The sequence below is a fragment of the Acomys russatus genome, chromosome X (assembly GCF_903995435.1).
Source record: "Acomys russatus chromosome X, mAcoRus1.1, whole genome shotgun sequence".
Lineage (NCBI taxonomy): Eukaryota > Metazoa > Chordata > Mammalia > Rodentia > Muridae > Acomys > Acomys russatus.
The window spans coordinates 38,385,357-38,411,430 of record NC_067169.1 but is presented as its reverse complement, the minus strand read 5'-3'; the positions used below and the strand labels follow the sequence as shown (position 1 = coordinate 38,411,430).

At 37.0% G+C, this 26,074-nt stretch overlaps 1 protein-coding gene across 12 annotated transcripts in view; it reads right to left on the bottom strand.

Moving 5' to 3' along the window:
* The window catches only part of Dmd (dystrophin), a 2,465,896-nt gene that overhangs the window by 215,098 nt on the left and 2,224,724 nt on the right, over positions 1-26,074 (bottom strand). For all 12 annotated transcript variants that reach the window (XM_051140917.1, XM_051140916.1, XM_051140911.1 and 9 more), the window contains one exon: positions 7,360-7,420. In XM_051140917.1, the coding sequence (XP_050996874.1) occupies positions 7,360-7,420 (61 nt within the window). The remainder of the gene's footprint in view (positions 1-7,359; positions 7,421-26,074) is intronic.

The following is a 26,074-nucleotide window of genomic DNA, read 5'->3' as shown; positions in this document are numbered from 1 at the left end:
GAGTATGGTCTATGAACTAAAACGGGAATGTAGACTGACAGAATACAAAAGAACACCAATACCAAAAGATAGGTCTAGGTAGATGGGCACAATTCCATGCTCCTACTTCTGGAGTTATGATAATAACAGGCTATGTAAGACTGGAGACTCAGAACCCAAGCCAGTAATTTTATCAGGCATAGCAGTGCTGATGTTAAGTAAAATAAATGTTGACTTCAGTCAAGCAACTTTTCTTTGCTAAGCAAGAAGCAACTAGAAAGTTTTGAGTGACTCAGGTATGATGAATGGCTGTAGAAACATACCTGAAATTGAGAGTGGTAAAGGAGTAGATCAAGATCACACACACACACACACACACACACACACACACACACACACACACACACACACACATTGAGCATTTAATTTCCCATAACCCCATTTTTCACTCGCCCATCAAATATCTCAGAAATGTTTAGAAAATATCCTGGTGCGATGTATTATTGCTGATTCAGTCAGAAAGTTTGCTACTGGGTTTTATTAGTAGATTCCTCCAAATATTTAACAACTACATATTCTTTTAAAAAGGAAAGTGACCAGCTTGTCTAAAAAGCCAATCCTTCCTAAAGGACAGCTGGCAGAAGTATTTCATCTGGTAATACAGAAAAGTAGCAGAAAATCAGCCTTCAGCTAGAACTAATCCATGTAGAACAGGTTATGACCTCAATTGGTTGGTTCATTTCTGTACCAATGGGGGACAGTAAATAGCATTTACATTCTTCATGAGTGAGTGGAGACTAGAGACAGTGTTAACAAATTTAATAACCAATATCTGGGCTGCTCTACTCATGCTATCCCAGGGAAGACATTACAGAGCTGGAAAAGGTCCAGGGAAAAACAGCCAAGATGATCAAGGAGAAAGCTTATCTTTCATTCAAGGACAGACTAAAAGACTAAAAAGGATTAGCATTTCTCAAAGCAGGAAGATGGAAGTAAAAAGCACTTGTCAGGGGATGTGAGATTAAAGTCCACAGTGGGTAAATATAAATGTCTTCATTGATTTCCAAACCATTTAACTAGGGCCATTTGTTGAGGTCAGGGGATGTAGAGTGAAGAGAAAGTAAGACATTGATTTATATAGAATTCAGTATACCCATGGGAGTTATTTCTAACACAAGGCTGAAGCAACATGTGGCAAAAGTTTTACATAGCTTTGGATAAACTTCACTGCCAGTAATTTCCCAATACATCATTAGCAACTAGGTGTGATGCACCCTAGTGTTTGAGATGAAAATTACTAGATTAACTGAGAAAACAAACAAGCAAAAGAACAACAAATACTACTGATGCCGCTATATGGGATAAAGCCCTGGGCTAGTTGCCCTGTTAGTCTGATTCAATGCGATATTTTTTATGCTTTTATTATGGCATCTATGTTGGAACATCCTGAATACAACTTTCAGATTCCTAAATTCTTCTGACAGTCTAGAACACAGAAGAATCATTTTCTACCTCATTAAGTAAGCAAGAGAGTCCTAGTTCTTGGCTCTGTTTGGTTTACCCATATGGGAGTATGAAACATAAAAAGGTGAAAGAAATCCTAACAGAACACAGCAGCTGGTTAAAGGCTATTATACTGAAAATTTCATAAGTCTGAGAGTAGGCCAAAAAAACTACAAAATAGCGAGAGTAGAAAAGGCAGTTGTAACAGGTTGAACAATGTTAGTGATTACTTTTTCAGAAGCAATGAAAGCTGTAATCAAATAACCTGATAAAGGTGCTGGCAGAAATGAGAGCCCCAAGGGAGAAGCAACATGAAGACTGTAACAATGATGAATGCTACAGGCTAATAAACTAGACAAACCTGTAGTCTGAAGTATCAAAATGGAGGTTCATGAGATCATATAAAAAGCTGGTGCCAGGACGTACATAAACATTGCTTGATTTCCAATCCACAATAAAAATATTGTTAATATCTTAAGAACTCAAGAATGAATGCCTAACTCAACAGTCCTGTGGGTTTTGTGCTATTGGTATGCAAAATTCTTGTTATTAGGATAATCTGCCTTAGAAAATGCAAAGGTTTAAAGCATTAAAAATTATAGCTGAATTAAAAACAAGGAATTCCCGAAATTTGTGGATAAATGGATTGAGCTAGAAATGATCATAATGAGTGAGTTAACCCAGAAGCAGAAAGAATCAAATGGTATATACTCACTTATATCTGCATACTAGCCCAAGGGGCATGTCCCACAAAAGCCTTCACTTACCAGGAAACTGGGACAGAGGGGAAGGCATCCTATTGGGACTCTAAATGAGAGCGCATGGGAGAACAGCAAAATAAAAGGATCCAGAGGGTCCTAGAAATCTACAAGTAGAACAATATGATAGGCTGATTTGGGCCCAGGGGTCCCGCTCAAACTAAGGCACCAGCCAAGGACAATACAGGAGGTAAACTTTAAACCCCTTCCCAGATCTAGCCAATGGTCAGAATATTCTCCACAGTTGAGTGGAGAGTGTGATACGACTTTCTCACGTACTCTGGTGCCTCACATTTGACCATGTCCCCTGGAGGGGGAGACCTGGTGGCACTCAGAGGAAGGACAGCAAGTAGCCAAGAAGAGACTTGATACCCAATGAGAATATATAGGGGGAGGTGATCCTCCTTAGGAACAGTCATAGGGGAGGGGAATAATGGGAAAATGGGGGGGGGGGAGGAATGGGAGGATACAAGGGATGGGATAACCATTGAGATGTAACAAGAATAAATTAATAAAAAAAATTATAGCTGAGAATGTCACTTGGGTTTGCCAGTGGGAATCTGTGATAGCGAGAAGGGCTACATAATACCATCTTCTGGGTATAACACATCCACAGCAATCATGAATTCCCAGCTAGTGCCTTTATTGGCACTGGTTCTCATAGGACTGGGTCTGGCAACAGACTTATATGGAGTGGAGAGGTCCTCGTGTGAACCCGCCCTCCCTTTACTGGCTACTGACACATTCCAGGATGGGAGAGTCATTGTCTTCAGTTGTGTACCCACTGATAAGCCTACCAGGATTCAACAGAAAATTCCAAACTCAGGGTCAAACAGATGGCCTTGGTTAAATTCATTGGATCATGAAACAGAGATTAATGAATGTGAGAAAGAAATTTGTAGGGAAGAAGGAGGGCTTGATAAGGGTGGGGAAGAATAATCAGAATATTTTACTTACATGTGTGAAATTGTCACAGAACAAAAATAATGAAAGAAAAAAGACCCTTGTATCCTCCCATTCCTCCTTTCCTCCGATTTTCCCTACAAGGGATGGGATAACAATTGAGATGTAATATGAATAAATTAATAAAATATATTAAAAATGAAAAAAGAAAAACGAAACAAAAGAAAAAGCTAGCTGAAGCCAGCATAGTAGTGCATTCCTTTTAATCTTAGCAGTCAGAGCTCTGTAGCCTGGTCCAAAGCAAGTTCCAGGCCAGCCAGGACTACACATTGTGACTATGTTTAAAAAACAAACACCACACACACACACTCACACACACACACACAAAAGAAAGAAAAGAAAAGAAAAAAGATCCTTAAAGACAAATAAGATCAGAACTAGTCAACTTATTTTTAACTTATTGTCAATTTAATTTTATTGTTAGTTTTGGCTCAGAACATAAAGTCTAATAAACCCTCCGAAGGGTCTTATGCCTGCAAAAGAGGTGGCTGAAAATTCTAAGAGCCATAGGTAGTGGATGCCCACAGTGAAACAGTACTATCTGGCCATGATGGGGCCATTGCACACATGAATTCACAGCAGCTGTGACTGCATGTACATGACTTATGCAAGATCAAATTAGCCAAAATCTTGGCATGACACAGGGAGGAGGTCAGTGATGAAGTCCCACGAAACTGAGCGTCTAATGGCATTTATGGCTGCCAGGGAAGGAAGAGTCAGTTTTCCTCATGGATGTGATCCTAGAGAGGTTTCTCACACTCCAGTAGATGGTTCTACAACCATGTGCATGTAGGAAGCATTAAGTGGTCTCAGAGGCCTTAAAAACAGTACATAAAGTTGGACGGGCAAAGTTATTGACAGATAAGGGAGGACTAGAAGCTGAGGGATTGGGAAGTAGATTTGATCAAAACACATTACAAACATGTATGAAATTCTCATCAATAAAAAGAATTAAAATAACAATTTGCTTTAAATATATTTTAGACAGTACTTGTGAATAATAAAATATGAATGTAATTAAATGTTTACTACTGCATATTTTGTGAAATTTCTATATATTATAGCTTAATATTTTAGACTCCTAGTTGAGAAATTTTGTAATCTTTAATTTTAAGTAATTTATTAATGTAGGGAATTTTTCTCCATAAAGTTTCAGAGAAACCTATGGAAATGTGTTAACTTTTCATTCTAGAAACTGACCACTTCAGAAGGACATAAGGCCTGCATACTCATTCATCTTTCCACTGATTTCTTGCTGTCTATTGTTTTAGGATTAAAAAAAAGATTTATTTATTAATTATACAGTGTTCTGCCCGCTTCTGAGCCTGAACGCCAGAATGCCATAAGAGGGCACCATATTGCATAGTAGATGGCTGTGAGCCACCATATAGTCGCTGGAAATTGAACTCACGACCTTTGGAGGAATAGACAGTGTGCTCTTAACCTCTGAGCCATCTCTCCAGCCCCTGTTTTAGGGCTTTTAAAATTGAGCCAGGAAGAATTGAGATCTTGAAAATTATCTAGAGATGATTGATATTTGAGGCTCAAAATTAAAAAGAATTCACACACACACACACACACACACACACACACACACACACAAAAGCATCTTTAAAACAATCTGGACTTATGGGATGGTGGGCAAATGGGATGGTGTTAGTGTGCTTATTTAGTTATGTTCCATCTTCAGCACTCTTAAAAGCCAACTAGCCAGACCATCAGCAAAAAAAGCTAACTAAACAAATATTAGTGAATGAAATAATGAATTTTAAAATAAAGATAAAATTCTTGAAAGATAGTTCAGATTTTTAGTAATCCAAGTCTAACATGCCTATCAAATGACTCATTGATTCTGATATCTGAAAAGGGCCTTAGATATTATTTAAGTTAGCGCTACATTTTATAAATGAGATGTTATGGTTTATATAGGTTAATGGTTTGCCCATGAGTGCATAACTAACTAATATTAGAGCCAGAGTTAGGATATGTGTTTTCATGACCACATTCATCCTTCAGTGTGTAAAGGAGTGTTGGGTAACTAGGATATAAAATAGCTTTTTACTTTCACTGAGAAACAGTAAAGAGAGATCAATTTACGGGGAAGTGGGGCAATTATAGCATTTCAAAATTGTTTACTTTTAATTTTGGATGGCTGAATTACTTTCTACTGCCCCATAGCAAACCACAGAGATCTCTTGTATTAGATTTAACACTAGAGCAGTGATTTTCAATTTTCCTAATGCTGTGACCTTTTAATACAGTTCCTCATGCTAAGGCGACCACCAGCCATACAATTATTTTTATTACTACTTCATAACTGAAGTTTGTTACATTTTGAGTTGTAATATAAAAATCGGGTATACAGAATATCTGATATGTAACCCCCTATGAAAGGGTCATTTGATCCCAAAAAGAGTAGTGACTCACAGGTTGAGAACCACTACACTAGAAAAGAACAAAGGAGAGGGTGCTATAAATCTGAACAAAACTGTTAATGAATTCTACACAGTAATTCAGAGAATCACTGCATAATCGCAATTTTCAGATGGTTCTAGACCTTCATGCACAAAAATAGAAAAAGAACCTTTACTTCAGCTCATAATAGAAATTGATAAAAGTGAGAGTTTTGCTGATCATCTAATAAGTCTTAACTATCTTAATCAGAAATGAAATCTGTACGGACAAAGACATTCATATAAGAATTCACTACAAAGAGTTTGAACAAAAAGTTCTATAAAATACACATGCATGTTTAAATCTTTGTATTATTTAGTAAAACATGCATTTTAAATTGGTGTTTAAAATGTGTAATTTAGTCATGAAATGAATGATTGCAATATAGTAATAATAAAACTTTTGAAAAGGAAGAAAATTGAGAGGTAGGATTAAAATGAGTTAAAATATATCTCATTTGGGAAAAATGTAATAAAATAAAATTGTAACCACATTCCTGAAGAATATGTCTTACTTTGGAGAGCCATTATAAAGTCACTTCATCCTCAGGCTTTTGAGTTAACAAAATATAGGCACGAAACCACATTGCTTGAAAACTGCAGTAATTAAGATCTAGGACTGCAGTTATTGCTTTGGAAGTGAATTATGCAGAATTGATGGATAGTTGAAGAATAAAAACACTTTCAATAAAAGATAGCAGACTGAATAACTGGGAAAACATTTAATATTTGTATTAAGACCCATGTCAAGAGAAACTTCAAAGACTTGGGTTGGTACTGAAGCTTGTTTCATGAACCCCATTACTTCTAATTGTTGTTGGCAGTAGCCAATTCCAAGGGATATTTAAGTTAGATTCTTTCAAGATTGATGAGAGACTGTTAAACATCATAATAACTCAATATCATTTCTCCTCTCTCTTCCATGTCAACTCAATATATCATAATTTATGTTTCATAGAACATCTATTCTTTGACTCTTTCCCTTTGACTGGCACAAATAGTCCCAGAGTTCCATTCTGATGCTTTTATTAGATAATTAAATCTGTGAGATACATATTGAAAATGAACACCCTAGCTCAACAAATTCTGGACTGTGTGCCTATAGAGTATGTGACACATAATTCATGTAAACAGTTTGTGCAAATATTAATCAATAAATCTTCCACTTCTGTCTGAAGAAGAAATGCAGAAACCATCCACATAAATAATATTTTTGTGTCAAATATTCACCCCACTATCAATGATATTTCCTGGATAATTTTGTTCTACTGTAAAAATTCTGTTCACCCCCCCACCAAAGCACACCATGTATTGTGCACTAAATACACTGTTCCAGCTGGGCACGGTGGCACATGCCTGCAATCCCAGAACTGGGGGAGGCAGAGTCAGGTAGATCTCTGTGAGTTCGAGACCAGCCTGGTCTACAAAGATAGTCAAGTCTACAAGAAAGCCAGGCTTCACAGAGAAACCATGTTTTGATATACAAAAAATCTAATGAAGAAACAAGCAAACAAACAAAACACTGTTCCTAAAAGTGGTTCCATACTTTATCAACAAACTTACAGTGATAATTTCAGCATGAGTTTACTCCATGCTCCCTTAGGAATAAAAAGAAATAGATATTGCACGTGATGGTAACGAATTTTAAAAAGAAATTCATTGGTGAACATACAGCTCAGGTACAATAAATGCTTTTGACTTACTTGATATAGTAGGGCACTTTGTTTGGTGAGATGGCTCTCTCCCAGGGACCCTGGACTGAAGCTGCAAAAGGATAAAAAAGAAAGGCAAGGAGGTCAAATTCATGGCAAACAGGAAAGACAACATTAATCTCCAGAATTAGAATTTTACACTGATACTGCTCTGTTTGCTCAGTTACCCACGAAGACAGGATGGATTAACCTGATGTTCTGAAATTTCTGGTCTAATCAAAGTGAAATTGAACTCATTCAAGCACAAAGATAAACGCAAAGGGCTAAGAGGATCTTTCTACTGCTAAACCTATACAAGAAATAAGAAAGGATGAGCAAACAGACAGCTTTATCCATAGAGTGCTTGCCTTATAATACCTCCTGTTGTTGCTTTTCCTTATTTTATTATTTGATTGACTGGGTTTTATTAGCTTATCAAGTGAAACATCCTCTTTCATACATCATATTTGAATTCTAAGTTATTGAAACCAAGGTACTATGCTTATCAATCGGGCATATTTATTTTTCCTTGGTTAAAGAGGATCCAAATTCATTTACCAATTTCACACTTAATTAGATACTTTAAAATGTCAGGTGTTCACCATATTATTAGAAGAGACAAACAAAGGTATCAGAATGACACCTGATGATAGCAAAGGATAATAAAATTTTATGCACAGTCTATGAGGTCACATATATATGTACTATCTGCATTTAGAATTCATTTCATTACTTTATTATACATAGGTTGAACCAATTATCTTTAAACTGTTCAATATTTTTAAAAAGTTAAGGCAAGGCCTCACTCTGTACTCAGACTGACCTTGCACTTGTCTTTCCACTTCTTTAGCTTCCCCAGTAGCTAGGTTACAGGTGTGTGCAATCATTACCATCTTCCCAACTATTTTTTAATGCTTAATTGTAGGGTTTCTCTTTCTTTACTAAAGTGGATCCACTAAAAGTATCTTTTTTTGTATTGCTTATGTGCAATTTTTCCTTTCCTGAAGATAAAATAATCCTGTTGAAAAGGCACTGTAACATCTCCTCGACAGTGCAAATTTCCTCCTGAATAAATTTTCAAGACTATGTTAATTTCAAGAAACATACATCCTGGGCTAAATGTTCAGTAGAGAGGGAGAAAAAACCAAAACAGAACATGGAACACCATCTGAAATAGAAATGTAAGAATTCTTATTCACATCTAGAAATTTTATAGATGTGTTTTTTCTAAATCTTCATCCCACTAATAATTGGATGCACAGCTGATGCTATTATTTCCTTCACTGAAAATTCCCTTTCTAAATTAGTCTCACAGTAAATTCACTTCACAATGTATTGAGATGTAAGAAAACGTCAAATCTAATATATCTTTGACTATACTGTGTAATATGAAAGAACAGCTTCTAATAAAATTTAACTTCCCCCATGCCAGACAATTTAAAGGTAATGAAACTTCAGCTTCTTTGTTTTATATAGAGTAATAGAGGGATTGCATTACCCAACCTTTAACCAGTCTTTGTCCCTTAGAGATGTGCCATTTAAGTGATATAGGAAATGGATTTGTATTTAGCAGGTAATTATGCTTTTATCCTTTTGGCAGATAAAAATCTTTAATAGAGAGAAAAAGACATTTAGCTGCTGCTTTGAAATAGTCCCTAGTCTTCCATACTTCTCTCTCTCTCTCTCTCTCTCTCTCTCTCTCTCTCTCTCTCTCTCTCTCTCTCTCTCTCATGTTATTTTCCTTTCTTTTTACTTTGGTTCTCCATCTTGCCTTTCCACCTTGCCTTTGCCATTCTCTGCCAACCTTCTTCTTGCCCTTTTCCCTTCTTCTTTAGGATACAGCTCTTTGACACTGATTAATTTGCACTGCAAATTATATTTCACTTAAAAACATGGCTTAAATCCCCCAACCTGCCTGATCAAATCTGATGTTATGGGATTCTACCAATCCAAGCCTGCTCAGGCAAGAAGCATAACACAGAGGCAGTTCTCCAACCTCCTGGCTGCTTAGGGATGTCTCCTCTTGAGAATTGTGGCGTGTGTATATAAGGAAGAATAGAACTCCAGAGAGCATTTAGTGGCTTCACCCTTGATGGTTGTGAGACTTAGAGAAGAAAGTCTATTCCTTTCTTAAAAGTCTCCGAGGGCCAGGAATTCATGGTTTCTCTCATTGCTTTTCCTAGTTATCATGGGTTGGAAAATCTTTTTTTTTTTTTTTTTTCTGAGGACAGGGTATGTCTTCCTGTAACAGAAGAATACATTTGTTTTTATAGACTATTCTTAAGCATCTCTTAGAGGAAAGTATGTTGAAAAAAGTTTTAGGCTCTGAAGCTTGTCTAAGTGACTTGTTGCACCCAAAGAGCTGGAGCCAGGGGCCAGCTTGGATTACTTAGCAAGACGGTATCAAAAAGCCGAAAGGAAGAAACTTTCAACTGTGTGATCTGCAAAAGAATCCATGGTACTCAGCAGAGCTAAAAGCCATAACTATCTAAAATGTCTATGATTCACTTTACATTGTTCAACATTAAGAGGAAAAAAACATGTATGTGCCAGAGGAATTATTAGAATATGGTTATTAAATAATTGGCAAAGTTTAAAAAAGATATAAGAAATCTATATTCCAGTTAAATAAAAACTTTAAAATAGTTTTAAAAGTTATATGTGTCTGGGTGGTTTGCTTATATACATGTCTATGCACCATGTGTATGCTTGATCCCATGAGCACTGGAGGTGGGCATCTCCTGCAACTGGAATTACAGACTGTTGTAAGCTAACACGTGGGTGCTAGAAATTGAACTCAGATCTGTGCTCTTAACCACTAATCCATCTTTCTAGCCCCAATAAGAACTTGTTAGTCTTTCCTACTTACACTTTTTTTTATTGTTTATCTTTCCTCCTTAAAACTTAAAAATCAAAGCAATACAAAAGTCTTTTGTCTTCATGCATACCTATACAGTAGTTTCAATGGTGTGATTCAATTGTTTTTCCTTCCATAAAGGATGTGTTTCCCCTTTAACTCACAGTTTATAAATTCACCCAAGCAACCACTTTTTAGTCATCGCGTGAATCCCTAAAATATCCTTCTCAAAAATGCTTTTTATGCAATTAAGCATAAGAAAAAGTCAACAGCCTCCTCATATTCCTTTTCTGCTCCATCACCACTAGATGCACATCTCCTGGACTAAAGTGCTTGCTGTAGAAATAACACAGTTCTCCAGGATGGTTCTCCAGGAATGGATTGGGTACTCCTTTGAAGAGAATGTTAAAGGGATGCCAGCAATTTCAATTCAGAGCTACCAGATGATTCTGGCCTCACATCTATTCAAATCCCAATCAAATATGGGGTAACTCTCGTATGTGTACCCCCAGAATTATTATTTCATTTCTGGCAGTAGTGCTGATGCCAACAACAGCTGTTTCTTATCTCAGCGCACCAGTGGAAGCCTGTCATCATTTGCAAAGCTGCCTGGCATAATAGACACACACATATTTTATGCCTGATGTGTCCATTTTTAGTAGCCCATCAGAAACAGATTTATTGGCAAATAGTTTTTATATGACACCAGGCTGTACTTTTCCATTTTATTTTACAGATGTTCCTATAACTACTATGTGTAATCCCAATGAGGCTTTGTAATTCACAGTCTCCAGTGGAAAAATCATTCATTATCATACGGCACCAGCACCATGGGGCATTGTTTACTGAATTTAAATAGTAAACTACACATGAATGTATTCATTTCAAAGCCAACCTCTGAATTTCTGTGTTACAGATACAGCATGTTATGAAGAACAAGAAAGAATAGCAATTCTACCTTCAAATGTTTTCCTCCTTTGAGGTGCCATGATTCAATACTGTGCCCGAGGTGGTTTGAAAATGACAAACATGGGCCACATTATTTAGAGGATTTCAACCATCTTTTGATGCATGATGAACGCATACAGTGTGCCAAGAGATGTACCCCAGTGTTAAGCCATATTTTAATTGACAGAGGGGTCTAACCAGAAAATTAAAAAGAATGCTAATGTTATAAACCATGCCAAAAGAGCACTCTCTTGAATTCCAACTCAAATGTAATCATTCACCTTTTGACTTTACTTGCAATTTGAGATAACATGGTTGAGTCAAAACAAAAACAAAACACAGTGGGGAAAATAAGAGAAAACATAAAAAGAGGGCTTTCCTTGGAGATAAAATAGAAAATTCAACTTCTAAGTAAAAAAAGACACTAAGGAGACAGGGATATAACTCAGTGGCAGGACACTTGTCTAGTACATGCAATGTGCTGGGCTCACTTCCCAGTGCCACCAAAAACAAATAAACGGTAAATAAAAACGTAAGGAGAAAGACTTCAGGACCAATCAGGGAGCCACTGGGATTTGGCTTTTTAGTAGTATGCAAATGCTAGCAGTGCTTTTATGGGTACACTTGGAATGCCTACATATGGAATGAATAATGTTTATTAACCACTGTCCGCTCTCTTCCCACAATACTCCCTCGATTTTTATTTTTCTAATTACTCTAGAGTCCATGAAATTTTAATATGACATACCACATATACGATATACGTCTTCTTATGCATTGTAGGTATGTGTGGCATTATCTCATTCATTAGAAACTAATTTTGTTCTTTGGAGAAATGTAGTCACACAGAGGATGCTTGATATAGAGGCAGTGGATACAGAGGAGCAATTTGAGTTATTGAATGTCTTATATGCTTGAAACATGACTGAAAGTGTTCATTGGACATTCAGCAAACTTTTGGGTAGGTATTATATCCATTTTCAGATGATAAATCTATGAGGGATACATAAAATAACATACTTAAAAATACTTTCCTAAATAAGTAAAATGCCATAATTTTGCAATGCTTTTCAAGGATGAATTCAAATAAATGATTCAGGAAAGAGAAAGCAAATTCACTGTGACTTTTCAGTACTCTGGACTGCATGCTATTTAAGGTGCAAAATATGCCCTCAAGTATAATAATAACGTGAATGTTATAAAAGTAGCCAATCACTTTATGATTGCATTTAAGGTCTACTCTATGAGAAGAAACCCATGCCTGGTACTATAAAACTGGCCAAGAATCCATGTTTGCTGTGGTAGTTTGAATGAGAATTCTCCCTATAGATTCATATGTTTGAATAATTGCATCTTTAATTTGTAGAACTGTTTGGGAAGGACTAAGAGGTATGGTTCTGTTGGAGCATATGTATCACTGGGGGTGGGCTTTGAGGTTTCAAAAGTCACATGCCCTGTACCTGGTTTTTTTTACCTCCTGCCTGTGGTTTGAGATGTGAATTCTCAGCTGTTCCTGCCACCATGCCTTCACTCTGCTATCATGGAGTTCTAAACCAAATCAAAAGCTTTTTTTTATCTTTTTGTAAGTTGGCTTGGGAATGATTTTATCACAGAGATAGAAATGTAACTAATATATCTGGGAAGATCACAGGCTCTAGAAGTAAAGCTAGTACTATCATTTTGCTAGGTGGACTTAATATCAGACTGCCTTCTAAATTTGTATTTCTACACCTATTAGTGCTGCTCTTATCCTCACCAGAGAAGCTTTTTGGTGCATTATATAGTGGTTAAATTTGAGAGTTATAAGGGCCAAAGTTCATAGAACAAGTGTTTGCATAGTGCTTACCACTAAAAGGGACACTTATATAAAACTCCTTCCCTTTAAGGCTCAGGGATCATGGAGGAAGATGGAGACAAAAGGTTGTTAGTGGTAGAAGTCCAGCAAGATCAGAGCAAAGGGTGTCTTCTGGAAATGACAGAATTGCCACTCAAGAGTTCACAACAGCTGTGATTGCCTGCACAAGACTTGTACAAGATCAAGTCAGTCAACATTTCAGCATTGAGAGGAGGAGCTCACAAACTCTCAGCCCTAACTGAGGAGCTAAAGACAGCTGATGGAGGATGCAAGAGGGAGAATAAATATTTGTTAAGAGTTTGGCTCCTCAGTAGGTCTGTCATGCTCCACTGAAAATCCTATATCCATGAGTCTATGGGCAACACAAATTGGACTCAGGGGGTTAACAAAAAGCTTAAAATGTCTTGTGCTATACATAATGGTTTGTCCATCCCACTCATTCAGCTTTCCTTTTATATTTGGCAGGAGTCTCAGTTATTTTCCTCTTTGTTTTTCACCTCAATGCTCATTAGAGGTCCCTGCTTTCCTCAATTAAATATATTTTCTAATATTATTTTTTTACCTTGGCATCCAAGGATTTTTTTTTTCTTCACTGCTTCATCTTACCTCTTTCCCAAAGTCCTTCTTACATGAGCCCAACACTCTCTATTCCTGCATTTGCAACCCCAGCCAAGGATACACAAAGAAACCCTGTCTCAAAAAACTGAAAAACCCAAAAACATACAACCAACCAACCAACCAACCAAACAAATAAATAAAAAGGCGAGTATATTACATCTCCTCCCTGCAAAACCAACCAACCAAAAAACTTCATCTAGTATTGCAGATATTTAAACGAAGTCAAATGCCTTGAGCTGAAGCAAAATTCTTTCTAGCAGTCTCTGTTCCTGTCACTTTGCATTTGAGGTTCATCTGTTTCTCTATATGTATCAACAATTGTTCCTTTTAAATGTTACATAATATTTAATTATGTATGGATAATGGATATATCATTTAACTGTTGAATCTGACATTTAGATTATTTTCAGTTTTTGGCAAACAGAAACAAATCTTGTACCAACATGTATGTGCATGTTTTTGTATAAGAATGGATTTACATTTATATAAAGGGAATGCTTAATGGTAGGTTTACTAGGTTAAAATGGATATTTTGTTTGTTTTTGGTTTTGAGTTACATTCTTGCTATGTAGCTCTGGCTGGCCTCAAATTTACACTAATCCTCCTGTCTGAACCTCCCAAGACTAGAGACTTGCAGTACCATATCTAGCTTATAGTATGAATGTAATGGCTGAGGAATAATACTACATTAGAGATTCCTCTCTAAGAATATGTAGATTGTTTTTAGTTTTAAAATGTAAGGCCACAATGAGCATTTTAAGATAAACCTCTACATACATTTTTGTTAATTTTCTTAACAAAATTTCCAGAAATATATTTATTTAACTAAAAGCAATGAACATTGCACTGGCTAATTTCATGACAATGACATAAACTAAAGTCGTTGGAGAGGAGGAAGCCTCAATTGAGAAAATCCCTCCATAAGATCAGGCTGTAGGCAAACCTATAGGGAATTTTTAAAATTAGTTATTTGATGGGGAAGGGCCCAGCCCATTGTGGGAGGTGCTATTCATAGGATAGTGGTTCTGTGTTCTATTAAAAAAAAAAAGCTGGTAGAACAAGCCAGGAGGAGAAAGCCAGTAAGCAGCTCTCTACCATGGCCTCTGCAACAGCTCCTGTCCCCAGGTTCCTGCCTTGTTTGAGGTTGTGTTCTGACAAGGATGAACAGGGATGTGGAAGCATAAGCCCAATAAACCCTTTCCTTCCTGAGTTCCTTGTGGTAATGGTGTTTCATCACAATGCTAACCCTAACTAGGACAAACAATGTTGAGGCATATTATATAAATGATACACCGGCCTTCAGAAGTATTTCTTTATTGATTCATATGGAAAGAGAAATTTTTGTAGGTTAATACTATGTGTTGGTCTGAATCTCAAGGTATATTAGATATGACATTTGGTATAGTGGATAATTTGAGGATGTGTTTCTCACATGTCCCTTTTCTTCTGAAATATTATAAACTCCTTGAATGGAGAAAGGAACTTAGAATATTAACTTTATATTCCAATGTCCAATGTTAAGTTTTGAGGTCACGTGTAATTTACAGGGTAGAATATCTGAAAAACTAGATTTGATCCTTGTGAATCTTTTTCCTTTGGAATATATAAAATGGAAAGTTGTATCTCCTTTTATAACATGCCAGGAAAAATGCTAGACAATATGACATACTTTGCAAAATGTTAATCATTTTACAAATAATGCTTGTGATCTCATGTCTATAAGATTTTATCCAAATGATAATTATAGAACCAATCTTCCTGCCACAATTGAAAATTATGTGTCTTCATATCTTGCCTCCACTGCTAACTATTCTTTAAAAATAACTTTAATCATGTGTGTGTATGAATGCACCTCTCTCTCTCTGTCTGTCTGTCTCTGTCTCTGTCTCTCTCTCTCTCTCTCTGTGTGTGCACATGTGTGTGGATATGTAGATATGTGTGTACCACATACCTGACTGGTATTCATAGAGGCCAGAAAAGCACACTGGAGACTCTGCAACTGGAATTATATGATTGTGAGGTGCTGTATTATTGCTGGGAAATGGGACCCTGATCCTCTAGAAGAGTAGCTGATGCTTTTAACCACTGAGCTATCTCCTAGCCTTTGCTAAATATTCTCAATGTGTCATATGCAATATAGTGTATGACAGAGAATAATGTATTTTTGAATCTTATCCAGATTCCTGAGCTTATGGCTTCTCTTTTTACATCTCTGACTTTTTAAAGAAGTTGTATCTGTTCAACAGATCTTTCATCAGCATTAATGATAAAGACATTAGCCGATATTTTATGCAGAATACATTGTATGAAACATAACACTGCAGTTGCAGCTATAGACACTCTTGTACAGAATATCCCTATATCAATTCAACTAAAGTTACAGAAATTTTGTTGCCATTGAAGCATATCTTTTAATTTCCTCCTAGCCACATACTGTGGCTACCCAAATTCTATTTTTTACATCTGTAAGGTTAAATATTGTGAAATACCTCATATAAGTGCAAAATAGAAGGACATAGTCAGTTTTTGAAGACTCTTTTGTGATAAAATATTCATCATAATTAGAAAATCAGATTATTGTTTTCGTTGGCATCATATACTCAGACCAAAGTTAGAAGTGTAGAGTGGAGTGGTAGTTCATAAGTGGTTCCTACAAGGAGTGAAAAATTACAGATGATTTTAAGAATTAGTTACTAGGTAATTAAAGATGGGGTTCATTGGCTGAAAAATAACCTAGGACAAAAGTTTCTGATGAATGACATGTTAAAATTTTTATAAGATGGATCTTTCCATCCAAACTCCAGTGGGAGATGATTATAAATATTAGAATAATGGTTGAAGCTATAAAAATCCTTAGGTTCTTTAAGAGAGGCTGTAAAAGAGATTTATATGTACATAACACATTGCCATATTATGGAATATTATTTAACTTTTAAAAAGGAGGTATCTTAGTTTGCGTTATCTTGCCATAATGAAATACCATGGTCAATGGCGACTTGAGGTTGAAAAGATTTCTTTTACCTTACAGCTCTCAGGTCACACTCCACTCTGAAAGGAAGTCAGGGTGAGAACTCAAGGAAGGGACCAAAGAAATGGTAGGTCATGGAAGAATGTTGCTTATTGGCTTGCTGCTTATGGTTTGTTCAGCTTCTTTCCTGTACAACCTAGGACCAGGATATGGTACTGCTCATGGTGTACTGAGCCCTCTCACAAAAGTCATAAATCAAGAACATTTTCCCCATAGATGTGCATACAGGTCAATTTTATAGAGCCATTTTCTTATTATGTTCCTTCTTTTCAGATGGCCTCAGCTTATATGAAGTTGACCAAAACAGACAACCAACCAACCAACCAAATCAGCACAGAAGAAAATCACTGTGTTTGGTAGTGTACACTTATAATTCCATCACTTATGGGGATGAGGCAGGAAGTTCAAAAGTTTAAGGACAGCCTGGCCTATATGGTAGGCTTCTGCCACATAAAACAGTCAAATATAAAAGAATGAAAATCTATCATTTATGACAGTGTGGATGGAATTTGAAAATATGTCCCCAAATGAAAGGCCAAATACTGTACTATTCTACTTGTATAAGGTATGTGACAATACACAGTATCATAAGCAAAATCTGGCATGTTCATGATGGTTTGCCTATGATAAGTAACTCTTACAGAAAGAAAACAGAGTGGTGGTACCCAAGGCATAGGAGAGGAGGAAATGGAGTGTTGTTGTTCAGTGGGTACAGTGATTTAGTTGTCTTAGATGAATGAGCTATAGAGGTGTGCTATGTAGAATAGTTTCTACAGCTTCTTAAACTTTTGAGGTGGTGGATGTCAACTTAGATGTCTTTAACACATACAAAGCAAAAGGAATGTAAGGAGCATTGAAGGTTAACTATGTTTATTATCTTTATTTTTTGCAATGATAAGATAAAGGATTTATGGATGTGCTCAAATGCACTTCACTGTATACATTGAATTTACATAGTCATGTTTATCTTTCTTACCACAAAATAGCTTTAAAAAGAATAAAGATAAATGTGTGAGTATACGGTCCAACACTGAGAAAATATTGGCAATATATTCCTACACTCTGGTGGCAACTGAAAACACAATACAGATACTTGAATTAGATAGAGTTAAACACAAGAAAATCCTAGCTTGTGTATGCGAACAATTGTGATTCCAATGGACTGAAGTTTTAAAAGAAGAGGCATTGATACTATTAGCATGTATGACATGGCTACGACAATCAGAGAGTGGTGAAGGTAGAGACATATCACTGAAGGTTGAATAAGGGAGCATGCAAGGAGGAAGTAGCTAGACTAAGCCCTGATCGAGCATCTGGAAAGTTTCATTTTAAGTGAAGAAAGTGTTAAACGAAGTGGGACTATATTAGAGAGCAGTTTATTCCTTCTCTACAGCTCTGCAAACTAGCCCATTCAGCTCATGCCTTTACTGAATTTTCAGATGAGGGCCTTTTTGTGATGTTCAGTTACATGAAAGACTTATTTCTACTATTTTAATGTTCTGAAGCCATCATCAAGACTGTAATACACTGTTTAAGTTTTCATGTAGTTATTAAGCTGCAAGCATGTCTATGTATCATTTCCCCCTGCAATTGCTTTCTCTATGGCTTCTATTTTCATTTGATGTGATGCATATAGTTCCTGTAAGTTTTCTGTCACTTGTCTGAAAGGGTGAGTTAAATTTAACACTTTTCAAAACATTAAATTAAAATAAGCATAGTGCTTTATATGTCATATATCAAAAGTAAAGATTCAATGAAAAGTTTAGGATCACTCACTAAACTTTCAAAGATGGGCCAATTTTCCATAAAGATTTCAACAGCAGAGACAGATGGGCTACATTCCAGAGGGGAAGGTCACAAGAGTGATGAATGAGACCTCTAATGTCTGCCATAGCTGTGAAGATCTTTATGGCTAACTAAAATTCCTCATGAATAACAACCTGTAAATATTATATGAGCTGTCAGGCAGATAGCACTCAGCTCTGAGACCATCATACATGGTGAACAGAATAGCATACTATGGGATTTGTCAGGAGACGGCCAAGTCATTTAGTGCATGAGGCTTGTATTTGATCAGGGAAACCAAGAGTTCATACTAAACTACTTGGCAAGGTGACTGAGATGCTGAGATAGGACTGTATCTAATATCCAGTGATGCTGGCTGTAGAGTTCCACCAAGGCTAATAACTAATGTCAGCTGGTGTGATTTATGAAAGAAAGGCTCCTCTTCACTGTGGTCCTTTGGAAAGTAAAAAAGAAATCAAGGTATAGGTGAGTGCACATCTGTATAAGTAGAGTGGTATCCAATTTCTGCTCATGGTATTTCCGAATAAATTTAAAGAGATCTAGATGATGACATTACCAGAAGCCTTTCCTTCAGGTAATAATGGTTGCAATCTTTGGGCCACCTGGGTTAAGTCAGATTACTAAAAAGTCAGGACAATATTGTCAGGTGCCTTTAGTGTCTATCCAGATGTGCACTTAAAAGACGTCAGGCAGTCAACATCATTTGCTGAATGCTCTCTGTTAGTGGTATTGTATTAGGCACCAGGGAAATTTCAAGGAAAGTAAAATTGGAAACCTGAGACAGTAGGGAGCAGCTCAGATATTAAACACCAAATGACTACAGGTGACACACACACACACACATACACACACACACACACACACACACACAGAACCTAGGCAAGAAGACTGAGAAAGAGCTAAGGATATGGCAGCAATTAAAGTAAACTGTAAATGGGACAGTCTTAATTTGGGTTGAATTTTTTATTTCATTGGAAAAGGATTAAATACGCATACTCTAGCCACAGTCTTTTCCTAGTGAATAGTGTATTATGCTAATACCTTGTCCTTGGTTCTTACTTTTACCTTGATTTAGGAGATGTACTGTGGATTTGGACAGAGATTTGTTCTCTTGTGTGCTGGTCTGCCATGAGAACATGTCCCAGGCAGTGACTTCTGCTTCTTCCACTTGAGTCTCAATCCATAACATATTTAAAAATAATCTAAATGAATCCATAGCCCAGAGACAAGTCCCACTAACCTGCAGCATGAAGCAGAGATTTCCAGTCAAGCGTTAGCTAGACCCATAAGTATGAAAACAGAATCCAAAGTCCCTTCCTTTGCTTAGCCACTTCCTCTATTTGCATCTGGAGATGAGTGGAGATCATGCCCACTAGTCTGTAGTGTTGAAGCTGTTGAGATCCATTAACTACTCACTTCAAGCACCTTCTCTACACCTGGTCATCCATCCTGTTCACAGGTCTGAACCTGGACATGTTAACATGCCACCCAGGCTGTTTTCTTGTCTGCGAATGGAGTCAATCACACATTTCATTTTGTAGGGATGTTGTGAGCGTCCTCTCAACACCAGTCATATGGCACTGTTTATTTATTTGTGCTTTGATATTGCCATTAATGTAGTGAGTTATCAGGATGTTTTTCTCAAGAACTAACCTATCATTATTGTGAGGAATTCCAGTAATTAGGAAAAGGAATCAGACTCTCAGTATTAACCTTCAAAGCATAAACCCAGTGAGCAATGCAAGGAGATAATGTCCCTTCTTCATTTTTAACCATTTTCTGACTTTTCAAAAACATTTAAGCAGTACTCAGAGTAGTAAAAGATGAAAGGAGACAAATATTCCCTTTGATATTCTGATTTTCCTATCTTTCCTTAGGGAAAGAAACTGTCTTTTACCACTTGACCTTAATATTGTGTAGGAATCCACAGCAAATTGGTAAATATTTACACACTTAAATACAAACTTGACTTTAATTTCAATGTCCAGTGATGAGTCCTAAATTAAATTCTATACTAGCAAACTTAGTTTCCTTTTCTTCTTTTCTTCTCTTAAATTTGGCGTTGATAGTTTATACTTGAAAAGTACTCTGTCCAGAAATTATGTACTGTTCTAGTGAAAATGTAAGCCTTGCCATACTTATTCTGTATTAAGATAGCAAAGTTCTTACAATTTTTGTGGCTAGGTTCCATAAATAACTGAAGATTCAATTTGAAAATTTCTCTCCCTCCCTAACATCTTTAATTGATGTTTCTACTCAAGGCCTTCAGGACCACGTCTTTTGAATTAGTTTCTTTGCTGTGACAGCTAAATTAGGTCAACTTCTACAACACAAATTCTGTGATGGTTTGGATTTAGTTTGTGTTGCAAGGACATATGTGTTACAGGCTTGTTCCTCAGTGTGGTGGTGCTGAGGTAGTGGGAACTTTAAGAGGTAGGGCCTTGTGGATTGTTCAGGTAGGTCAATTATACTGCTCTCTATGAATGCTAAATTAATTTTCATGGGGCCCTGGTTAGTTTTCAATATAACAATATTTTGTATTTTGAGACAGGGCCTTACTATGAGGCTCTGGATGACCTGGAATTCACTATGTAGACCAGGTTAGACTTAAATTCACTGAGATCTGCCTGCCTCTGCCTCCCAAGTACTTGGATTTAAGGCATGCCCAATGATGCCTCGATTAAGATAACAAGGTTTTTGTTCTTGTTGTTGTTGTCAGTTGGTTTGTTTTTTAAAAGTGTATATTTGTATCTTGCCTGCATGTTTGTCTGTATACTAACATGCTTTTTACCCATGAAGATGCCAAGTGATCACTGGATGTCTTGCAACTGGAGTTACAGATGTTTGTGAGTGACCATTTGGGTGCTGGGAATAAAATCCAAGTCCTCTGCAAGAGTAGCCAGTGCTTTGAGCCACTGATCCATGTCTCCAGCCTTTTGAGGCAGTTTTTAAAAATATATATAAAAGAGAAAGCCTTGTCCTTTTAGGTGGCTTTCTATCTTGACATGTGATCCTATTTGTACATTTTTTTTACCATGGCACTGCCATCCAATACTTTCATTTATAGAATAGCCATCTTCAAGTTAACTCTTCTTGCAATAGAAAGAAGACAAATTCTCATTTTACATTTTGAGAAAAAAATCCCTTCTGTTTTTAACTAACAACAAATGATGCTGCAGACTTTTTCTTCCCACATCATATTGCCCTCATGTTGACTAACCCTTCAATTATTCTATCCCTTGTCTATTTCTATCTCATTAAAACATTAGCACTCTCTAAAACCTATATTTATATTCATTATACATACATAAGAAGTTCCTTTTCTGAACAAAAGGGCTATAAGGAGACAACTCATAAGATTGCAGAAGGGGATATTCATCATATCAAAGTGCCTAAGTAGAAGAAAGAATCTAATTTCTCATTGCTGAATGCATCTCATGACTCTTGTTAATTGAAATCAAGGACTAAACAATTAGAAACATTCTTTGCTAGATTTCTGTTAGGAAGAATACCCACTACCTCAAATTTGCATATAGCCTCAGGGAAAATGTGCATTAGTACAAGTTATTTCCTTCCTTAATTCCTTACAGAAATGGTTCCTATTTATATGCTATGCCTGAAGCACTCACAATTTACCACCTCTATAGGTTTACCTATAGGTCTATTTTGCTTAGAATTTGAGTATCCTAAGGGGAAAATTCTGTCTTTCCTACATATGCCTTCCTGTCTTTTTTCATTCAATTTTTGAGAAAAGCTTTTATGCATTGCAGGATCTAGTGCTTCCTAGGGAAACTTGAGCTTACTGCATGGCTGAGGATGACATTGGGCCTTCTGCCTCCTCCTGCTTCCAGGATTACAGACATATGTCACCATTGTGTAGCAGATTGTACCTAGTGCTTCTTGCTTTCTAGACAAGCACTGTACCAACTGAGCTATGTCACCAGGTCCTCATCATTATATTTCAAGGACTTAGGGAATTTGAATTATATATGAATGAGTGAATGACATAAGTATGGTACAACAAGGAAGAACAACACAGATACATGCTACTTTTTAACTCAAGAATCAGAAGCTTTCTCTTGTATTAAGAACAAGTTCCAAAGATGTGTGATCAGAGTTACTAAGGTCTTATCTGGTGTAGCTCTTGGTCCTTCACTGACAAAGTTTTCCATCTTGTTTCTTGACTTTACTAACACTTGCTTTCTAATTGGTCCTCAAACTCTCTAATCATACTCTTATGCTGAAGCCCTTAGCTTTACCACTTCAGCTGTCTGGGACATTTTGTCCCCAGTGTATCTATCTGTCTAGGTCACTGTGGCGGTTAGAATGAGAATGGCCCCTATAGCCTCATATATTTGAATGTTTATTCATCAGACAGTAGAACTATTTGGAAAGCTTTAGAAGGAGGTGTGGCCTTGTTAGAATAGGTATGGCCTTGTTGATGGAGATGTGTCACTAGAAGACTTTGAGGTTTCAAACGCCTATACCAGTTCCACAGTTGCTGACTTCCTGATGCCTGTGGATCAGGATGTAGAATTTTCAGCTCCTTCTCTAGCATCATGTCTGCTTGTGCGCTGGCATGCTTTCCACTATGATGATAATGAGCTAAATCTCTGAAACTGTGAGCCAGGCCCAATGAAATGCGTTCTTATATATATATATATAAGACTCACTGTAGTGATGGTTTCTTTTCACAGCAATAGGATAGCAACTAACACAGGCACGCTCTTGCTACTCTGCTTCAATCTCTTCACATCTGACTTTTCTACTTTAGACGTTCCTTCTCTTAATGCTGAGGGTGGGGGAAATGATCCTCCGAAGGAAAGAGCCCCAAATTGCTTACTCAGTATCAATTTGTCAGGCCTGAGAACATCTACATTTTGGTAATATTACATCGATTAAGTAGTCTGTATTTATTAACTTAAAATACAAATTAGTAATTAAAGAAAAAGTGGCCATGAATTTAGATAGAACAAAAGTGTATATGGGAGGAATTGTAGAAGGAAAATTATTTAATTCCATCACAATTTCAAAACTTAAAAAAAATTAAATCTCTTCCCTTCATCCCTCTGGCCCTTTTACTCTTCTTTATCAATCTCATCATAACTTGACTGTCCATATTTTATCCAAATATAAGTTCTATGAGACAGAAACTTTGTTTACTTTATTAGTATTTTTCAGTCTCTAGAATAGAATTTGATTTATATTGGTCACTCAATCAATAGATACTTTTAAGTGGCAAATCAATTCTTAGTTGAGATAAAATAAAGGAAAGCTTATTAACTTCTTAGGACATTAGACTAGGCACAAGAAAACATTCTTTTCTAGTGTAGCAGAGCCTTTAAACTACTCTATCATTCACTCAATGAAGGCATATCCTGCATGTGTATAAGAGATACTTTAAGACATGGCTAATTTTTAAAAAGTCACACATATGCACGCACACACACACACACACACACACACACACACACACACACACACACCCTATACCCAGGCTGCTCACACTTTGCCTAATTTCCTATTACAATCTCTTTAAACAACCATCCTGCATTCTAACTCTTGCCTGTCATTGGTGTGACTGTTCCTGAGCTCAAATTCTAAAGCAAGAGGCTGATGTAATCTGCTGCTGTCCTCAAAGACCTTACTTATTAATGGAGATCAGAGGCCATCCACCTTAATGATCATCAATGCTTACAATGGACAACATCATCAACCTCATTATGAAACTGAGAGGAAATCAAATCAGTCAGTCATGTCCACAGTCTTCAGTTACACTGTCCCCTCACATATGGGTTTCCCTAAGAAGATAACTTTAATATACAGTTTAAAGTATGAGATTGTTCTTGAGGTATATCACTGGGGTTGGCAACTGAGGAAAAGAAGAGACGGGAGAAGGAAAGCTTGTAAACAACCCAATGACAACTTTAGTTGGCTGTGCTAGTCTCATTTAGATTTTTGTAGGCTTTTCTATTGTGTCATTTAAAAAGTGCCTATAGAACACATACAATTTCATCTTTGCCAGGTGCAATCTCTTGTCAAACAAGGCAGCTCAGACACTCCCTGGAGACTGTTTACTGAAGAATACTTTCATTTGCTTTTGTGTGTATGTTGTTGGGGATAGTGATGAGAGTGCAGAAAAGTAGACAGTTTATTTCATAAGCATAAAATTTAATACTGCTCTCCACATCCATGATCATAATATTTTCAGGGGTAGATACATGAGAGTTTTGCTTTTCATAGGTGCCACACACCTATAATTTGAACATATAGAAGGATGAGGTATGAGATTGTCCTTAAGGTATATCACTGGGGTTGGCAACTGAGGAAAAGAAGAGAAGGGAGAAGGAAAGCTTGTAAACAACCCAATGGCAACTTCAGTTGGCTGTGTTAGTTACATTTTGATTTCTGTAGGCTTTTCGATTGTGTCATTCAAAAACTGCCTGGTATGAGTTTGAGGCCAGCCTTGACTATATAGTAAGTTTTAGGCCACCCAGGGATACAGTGTAGGTTCATGTATCAAAAAAGCCTAAGTAAACAAATAATTAATAAATGAGAGTATAGTTTGCAATTGGGGACAATTTAATCTTGAGGAGACATTTGACAATGTCTGCAGACAGTTTCATTTGTTACAACAGAAGAGCAAAGGTATTATTGCCATGCAATAGATAGAAGCTAAAGATCAATTGCCAGGGATAATACAGAGGACAGTTCCTGACAATTATCTGGCTCAAAGTGTCATAGTGCCTAGGCCTATTTATGCAGTAAAGCACTCTACTACCGAGATTGGGTCCCAGGCTTTGGCTTTTTTTTTTTTTTTTTTTTTTTTTTTGGGACAGGGTTTCTCTGTTTAACCCTGGCTGTCCTGGACTCCCTCTGTACACCAGGCTGTCCTCAAACTCACAGTGATCCACCTGCCTCTGCCTCCCAAGTGCTGGAATTAAAGGTGTGCGCCACCACTGCCCGGCATATTTCCTTTTTTTGCGGGGGGGGGGGGTTATCTTGAGAATAAGCTCTCACTATGTTTTTCAGGTTGCTTTGAATCTGTCTACATCCCAGGCAGGTCTTCAGCTTGTGATCCACCTGCCCCACAATCTTGAGCAGCAAGGTTAGTGGCTCATTCCACCAGGCCTCATTCCTGTTCTTTTTGTATCTCTGCATCCTGAAACTATGACTCTTATCACATAACTGCATTCCCATTCCTTAGAGTCTTAAGGAGACATAGCAAATAACACAGCAATACCTGGAACTGACTGAAACAAAGATGAGTTTTCATTGCATATATGTGAAACTCTATTTAATGATCATAATGAGTGAGTTAACCCAGAAGCAGAAAGAATCAAATGGTATATACTCACTTATATCTGCATACTAGCCCAAGGGGCATGTCCCACGAAAGCCTTCACTTACCAGGAAACTGGGACAGAGGGGAAGGCATCCTATTGGGACTCTAAATGAGAGACGCATGGGAGAACAGCAAAATAAAAGGATCCAGAGGGTCCTAGAAATCTACAAGTAGAACAATATGATAGGCAGATTTGGGCCCAGGGGTCCCGCTTAAACTAAGGCTCCAGCCAAGGACAATACAGGAGGTAAACTTTAAACCCCTTCCCAG